Source organism: Eptatretus burgeri, chromosome 6 (assembly GCF_056783735.1).
Source record: "Eptatretus burgeri isolate ZD-2024b chromosome 6, Ebu_testis_v1, whole genome shotgun sequence".
Taxonomy (NCBI): domain Eukaryota; kingdom Metazoa; phylum Chordata; class Myxini; order Myxiniformes; family Myxinidae; genus Eptatretus; species Eptatretus burgeri.
This window is the reverse complement of record NC_140966.1, coordinates 74250388-74257887: the sequence shown is the minus strand read 5'-3', so window position 1 is coordinate 74257887 and position 7500 is coordinate 74250388. Positions and strand designations below refer to the sequence as shown.

Below are 7500 nucleotides of genomic sequence, written 5' to 3'. Positions count from 1 at the left end.
GCCAAAAATGATATTTCGCATGATATTTCAAAAAGTTGTGGACGGATTCAGACGAAACTTAGTGGATGAGTTGGGTAGGTAACAAGAACAAGCCGATTAGATTTTGGAGGTCCGGATCCAGATTAGAAATGTAAACTGTACAGCTTGGTGGAGGTACTGTCATGGCCAAAAATATTGGCACCCTTGCACATTTTTCAAATAATGCAACATTTCTTCCAGAAGAACTGGAGAAATTTGCACAAGAAGTGTGGGCCAAACTGCCAGGAGAGAGGTATTGAAAGCTCATTCATGGCTATAGGAAGCACACGACTGTAGTTATTTTGTCCAAAGGCTGTGCTACCAAATATTAAGTCAAGGGTGTCAATAATTTTGTCAATGCCATTTCATTTTATTTTCTGATTTCAAAGGATATATTAAATTCTGAATCAAAAACAAAGGTTCTGTAATATTAACAGTGAAATAAAGAATTGTGGAGACCAAATACTTTTGTCAATTTCAACTTATTTTTCGAGAAAATTGAGCTATTCGAAAAAAAAGTATAAGGGTGCCAATATTTTTGTACATGACATTATGTGCTCTACCCGGTGCCATTGTAGTCTATTTCTGTAGTTAAGTGTATTTATTTATTTTTATTCGTCTGTTTCAGTCTATCTGCTGTCCCGGTATTCATCGTTGGAGTTCTCCTGTGCATTTTAAATGAACCATGGTGTTCAATTCCCACCTTCTAATGCGTGCGAACGTTCTGGCCTGGTTGGGAAATCCCTGGGGGAGATACAAGTTGGTTTAACAAACTCGTTTTAAGAGACCGGCGGGATACAGATTCCATCCGGGGGAAGATACTGCATTTCCGCTAAAACATGGTTCTAAGTGATTTGGTCATTCATGAAGCATATTGCTTCGGTGCAGCGGGTATGCATGAGCAACCCTGTCGACAAATCCATATTTATAAATGGGCGTTTTACATGATCACCAGTGACATTTCTCACGTGACATTTTCAGTGACTGGAAGCATGTTTTATAATTAATCTAAACTGAAAGGGAAACGATAAATGCATTTGAACACGTTCACAAGTCGGACAGGATGGGAAATGCACTCAACAGAACCAGCAAACCAAAATCAATTACCTTGAAGCACTCTGGCACATAGTAATAAAAAGGCACACTGAATCTCTCTAAGATGTGTTTTTTTTTTACGAACGATACTATAAAGCAAACAGGTTTCAATACCCGGTGTTGTTCCTTACCAGCACGGGAGTATATAACACTGCTCCGTTCTATTTTCAAGTTGATCGGTTCTTCGTCCTCTTCGTTACCATTCGGCGAGTACTGGTCAATGGGAGAATCGTAATCTTCAAATTTTGGCTCCCCTGAACCTGCACTCGGAAATTTATGGGAAACAAACAACTTCTGGTAAATAGAAGAAAAACCAACAACTCGGATTTCCAGGACAAGGAAAGCAAAATAAACATTTCTCAAACCTATGTGCAAGCTAAAATAATCAACATCAATAAACGCAATAATAGGAGGTTTGGAGAACATGCCAAGAGGCATTTACTATCACGACCACAGAGTCATCTGCAGTCAGGGCTTTCAACTGCAGTGCCTGTAGAAAGTCCACACCTTTTGTTTCACACCTTTCAAAATTTTCACCTTTTGTTGCCTTATAGCCTGGAATTAAATTACATTAAATCAGACTTTTTCCACCTTTATTTACACATCGTAACCCACAACTTCAAAGTCTCCCAACAATGGATGGAAGGCTTCAATCTCAGACTTGACATCAGAGCCATCTCTCTGGACATGTCTTAAGCATTTGATATAGTCTGTAACCAAACTTTTATCTCCAAACTTTCTGTTTATGGCATCCAAAGCCACCTCCTCTCATGGATTACAGACTTCCTCCACTCTCATAGTCAGCGTGCAGCTCTTAAGGGGATCCTCTCATCTCCCTCTCTGTCAAGGTTGGAGTACCCGAAGGAAGTGTCTTGGGCCCAATCTTGTTCCTTAGCTTCATCAATGATCTGTGATTCTCTGGAAAATCCTGCCCATCTCTTTGATGATGATTCCACCCTTTGCCGTATCATCTTGCATTGCTAAATAGGCGTCCTCCATCGTGCAATATCTTTTCGTGGCCAATCTTAACTTTTGAAAACCCACAAGGCCTTCATTTGCAGCTTGATGGACTACTGCTCTCCCCTCTGGGGTGGTGCCCCAGCCTCACACCTTCACCTATTTGATGCCGCGGAAAGCGGGGCTCTCAAAATAAATGGGATCTCCTGCAATGAAGGATGTGTATACACCTGTTACTTTCGCATTGCAAACAGGTTGGTGGACTATTTGTATTCTACCCCTTACTTTTTGGTCTCGCACCCGCTGCCCTCTCTTGGCTCTGTCCCTCCCAGTTTTCTGCAGGGTGCACACCGTTTGCCAGTGATCCTCTTCTGGTGAAACTCACAAAATCCAGGCTGTCTGTTCAATCCCATTCTTCCTTCCAAGGCTTCAATAAACCACTACTTTCGGTCATCCTCCCCCCCCCCAATCCATACTTGTGAGACGACAGCACACAAAAGAAAATCAGACAATTTAGTGAATATTTTATTTGTAATTCGACCGAATCTTGACTTTTTTCTTGCAATTTACGACATAGTCAGCGTGCAGTCACCAGTGGGAACCATGAGGAAGGTGAGGAAACATGAGGAGAGGAAAGTGTGTGATAAATACGCCATGCCATAATCACCAATATTGTAATCACCGCTGTGAGAGGTGAGGAAAGTGCATGATAAAGATACCGCACCATCAGCATCAATAATGCGATGACCTCAATGCCGCAACCAATCGACGAGTGAAGGGAAAACCCGGGCAGATCCGATTGGTCTGTGCCGTGACAAATCGACGAGTGAAGGGAAAACCCGGGCAGATCAGATTGGTCTGTGCCGTGACAAATCGACGAGTGAATATTGCTGACATAGCTACAGCCACACAAGCTCTGTTTATTCGACTGTCATCGATTCTGTTTTCTTTGTTTCAGATTCCGTTTTCCATTTTAAGTCACGGATTCCATGAATTCCGTCCATTTTCTGTGATCATGGAAAATGACCGGCTCGACTATGGAAGAGTGATGTGAGATGTGACGGCGGGTAAAATGGCAAGGTAACGGAAGTGGGGCCACAGTTAAGACAGAACAAGCATAAGGAAATAAATAAATAAGTAGGAAAAGAGTAGAGACATGACAGAAGGAAACACAGTAACCTGAAAGTGTACTGCTTTCCCTCATCCTGAAAACGAGAGTTTGCTTCGGGATGGTTAATGGCTGTCCAAAATAAATGTGTGGAGGGATGGACGAAATGTGCGGAGAGACCCGAGACTTGGAAGCACAGCTTGCTTCAAGCTCTGGACATTGAATTTTGTGCGTATTGTAAAAAAATGGAGGATTTTCTTTGCAGAAACCCACCTTTTACATCATCGACATCCCAACCTTCACAATGTTCGACAGGTCTGCAAAGATGAGGTTTTCACTGGAAATCATTCACAAAAAGCACACTTATTTGAACGTTGGTGAAGTTGCTGCCAACAAAAAGCAAGTAGGCAGAAATTCGACCCCCCCAAAAAAAAGAAATGGAAATAAGAAGCAATATTCCTCCTTCGTATGCAACACAAGACTGTGGGTAGCTTCATTGGCAGAGGATTCGGCTGTGCCGCTGATGCAGTGCCCTCTATTACCAGTACACTGGTACTCATTTCGCTGACCTCAGGATGATGACAGGCTGAGTTACAACCCCACCTGCCACCTGATTTTAATTAAACGGTGCCAGGGGCTCAAACTCAACACCCTAAGATCCCAAGCCAGCCACCCTAACCGCTACGCCAACACCAGGCTTAAGAAGCAATATATCACATCATAGGAATGTTTTTACCTGGAAATATATGCTGTCACACACGACATCTTCCTCCCCGCTCATACTGAATCCCCCCAGCCCCCCCCTTACACACACACACACACACACACACACACACACACACACACACACACACACACACACACACACACACACACACACACACACACACACACACACACACTGTTTTATTTTAATCTTTCCTATGAAATAGGTAGGAGAACCAAAGTTTGTGTTGTGGGCTGTTGAATAAGCCAAATACATGGTTAACTAACTGCAGAGATATATAAACACCTAAAGGCTATTTGTGTGAAAGTCCTCTTCCACGAAAAATCTTTAATTTACGATTGATCAACTATAACCGACACAACAAGCATTACAGTTACAGTACATGAAATGAAGTAAACTTTGGTGATTTGGCAAAAAAAAAACATTGTGACAATAATAATGTAAAAATAAACTTACAAAATCTCTTACAATAAACCCTGACACGTTTGGATTTGGGTCCATCGTCGTATTACGTACACAAAATAGTGGAACGTTCGATCCGCTCACACCTTGTATGGAACTTCTATTTGTTCCCCTTTACTCTATCTTCTTGAATTTAAATTTCACTATCTTTTCAATCCATCACAAACTGCATGTACCTTCACGTTTCTCTCCCATCCTCCTCTTCCCCCGACCATTTTATCCCATCCCCTCAGCTCCTCCCTTCCCCTTCCATCCCTCCCACCCTACACCCACCAAGTCCTTCCCCTCCAATCCTCAATATAGTTGCACAGTAGTGTAATGGTTGCAGCGTCTGCTCAGAGTCTGGGAGATCGGTGGTTCAAATATCGGCTGAGTCACACCAAAGACTTTAAAAATGGTACGTGCTGCTTCCTTGCTTGACGTTCAGCATTTTAAGGGTTAAGAGCACCGACAATCCCTATCGGTTGGCATCCATAGGGAGGAGGAAATACCAAATTGGAAATGCCCCCACCGAGTGCGGTGAGAAAGGTGGCGCCATTGTTGTGACGTCGAGTATCCCAGGAAATGACGGCACTTCCCCGAAGCTCAGCGGCTGCGTTGTGTCTCGTGTATTCGTCTGTATGTCCATGTGTGTGAGATGTGTGTGTGTGTGTGTGTGGCAGCTCGATGGCAAGCGAATCTACGAGAAGTTTCTTCCTTGTTGATATCTTAGAATGTGATAACTGCACAATGGAAGTTTGAAAGAACAGAAACAATTTCTTAATGTTCCTCTTGAACTGTGGACGGTTCTAGAATGAGGGAAACCAGTACACTGGCAAGCAGTTCCAGAGTAAGAGGAACACATCGATGAACAGGACAGCATCTCAAACCATGTTCAGGGAGAAAATACAATCAACAAATAAGGGGCCATGTATATATTACGCAAGCACGAAGAGCTTGGTGGGGTGTGAGGGGAGATAAATGAAGGAAAATGAAGTTGATTAAAGGAATAGGAGACCTTGGGGGAAGAGGGAGGGTTGAGTAGGAGAGAGAAACGAGGAGGATAAGAGAAATGTGGAAAAGGAGGGAGAAAAGGGAATGAAGGCTGGGAATAGGAAGGAGTAGTTGATGTAAGGAGAGGGATGTATGCATCACGTGCGGGTACGGAGTGGGGGGGGGGGGTGTGGAGTCAAAATTCTACCTTTCTGGTTTATGTAAATATTGGTTGTGACAGATGATCCTTGTAACGATCATGTGCAAGCCGATGCCATCAACATATTCAACTATCTGCACACTTTGCAAGATAAAAAAAATCTGCCCATCTCTGATCAAAAATACAACAATAAACACCAAATTGTCTGGTAATCAATACGTGACTTTCGAAATGATGTATTCCGTTGCAGAATGCTCGGCGCGCATGTGCAGAAACCACGGAGAACGTCGGCGTTCAGGGCATCATAAATCAGTATGATCATCATAAATCAGTATGATCATCATAAAAAACATCAGTACTAAATAGTTTTTGGCCCAATCACTCAATCGTGAAGAATTACTTACATAATTAAATAATTCTCGTATCCAGATCCGGATTTGGATCTTCACCAAAATCGAATCGATTCGTCCTGGACACACACCCAATATGTCCACCAAGTTTCGTCCGAATCCGTCCACAACTTTTTGAGATACCGTGCTACATATCATTTTTAGCCCAATCTCTCAATGGTGAAAGATCACTTTAAAAATTCTAGTAGTCGGATAGATCCGACTATTAATCCGAAAATAGATAGATAGATCCGAAAAACCTGGATCTTCAGCAAAATCAAATCATTTCATCCTCGTCACACACCGAACCTGTCCACAAAATTTCATCCGGATCCGTCCTCAACTTTTTGAGATATCCTGTGCACAAACAAACAAACAAACAAACAAACAGACAGAAAGGGGTGAAAACATAACCTTCTTCACCTTCGGTGGCAGAGGTAATCAACATCTCTCAGTCTCATCCTCAGATATTTCTCATATTCCTATATTCTCACGAGTCCGATTTGCATTCAGGAAAATCAATTGTGGTTAACCAGTTTGAAATTGCCACTCTTTCGTTTAAATACTAAAAGTTATGTTTAAAAGACAATTTGAATAACAGATTTCATGCTCGTAACGGCGGGTTCAAAGTGCCCAACGACTCACTGGAAACACACATACAGCGCATGTGCAAAGGCCTCGTTAACATTCACACATCATTTCGAAAGTCCCATATTCAACCATCTTCAATATGGAATTGAGTAACCATGTAGCAAACCAGACAAAGTACTTGTTGCCCCAAATTTTAATTATCAGACAACTAGCATAAAAGGAAGTCAAAAATGAAGGGTTGGAATTATTTTATTCAAAATATTCAAGGCGACTGGAAGATTATGATGTTTCGTAGCAAGAAGCGTTATTTTAAAACACTATATGTACAAATGTGATCATATTTTATCTTCTGGGAGGTTTCCTTTTTACGGTACAGTCTCGTGAACGTGCCAAAGTCTGAAGCCTCGGCCTAGCGTCAGGTGTGCTTATGTCTTCTTTATTGATGAGACATCCGAAGTATGTAGTCCAGTGAAGTTAGCCGGTGAAACAATCGCAGTGTTATTTTACCGGTTTAAAAAAAAAACACTTCTTTACCTGATGGTTACTAAGTGACGTCACCACTGGTTCAAGGGTATCATAAAGACTGTGCGCATGTGTACGGAGTGCTGTTGGTGGGGGTCTTGTCAAGGGGGGTTGCGTGTTTTTAACCAAGCCCATGCCCTCTCCCCTTTGGGGAAGAAAAGAAAAAACAAAAAAACAAAAACTACAAAAAAAACCCCACAAAAGCAAACAAACCCAAAATTTTTATTTCATTAATTAAAAACTTTTTTTGCATTTTCTTCCTTGGATCTTGTGTCGATAAATTAGTATGGTGATCGCGCAGGCATGATGGGCTGAATGGCCTCCACCTGTGTTACATTTCCTTGTTTCCTTGTTCTATAAATAAACACTCGTTATACTCTGTGTACGTTGCATATCATGTGCAGCGAATGTCACCTCCCTGTGTCTTGTATTTATTGTTATTTTTTAATAAACGCTTCTGTTCACCGCTCTTGGGGCCCGGTTGCAAGTCACCGTCTAC

General features: G+C 42.1%; 1 protein-coding gene across 1 annotated transcript in view; it reads right to left on the bottom strand.

The window, feature by feature from the left end:
* The window catches only part of LOC147025070 (uncharacterized), a 19725-nt gene that overhangs the window by 10954 nt on the left and 1271 nt on the right, over nucleotides 1-7500 (bottom strand). Inside the window, exon 2 of the mRNA XM_085885646.1 lies at nucleotides 1245-1373. Coding sequence (XP_085741772.1) covers nucleotides 1245-1373 — 129 coding nt within the window. The remainder of the gene's footprint in view (nucleotides 1-1244; nucleotides 1374-7500) is intronic.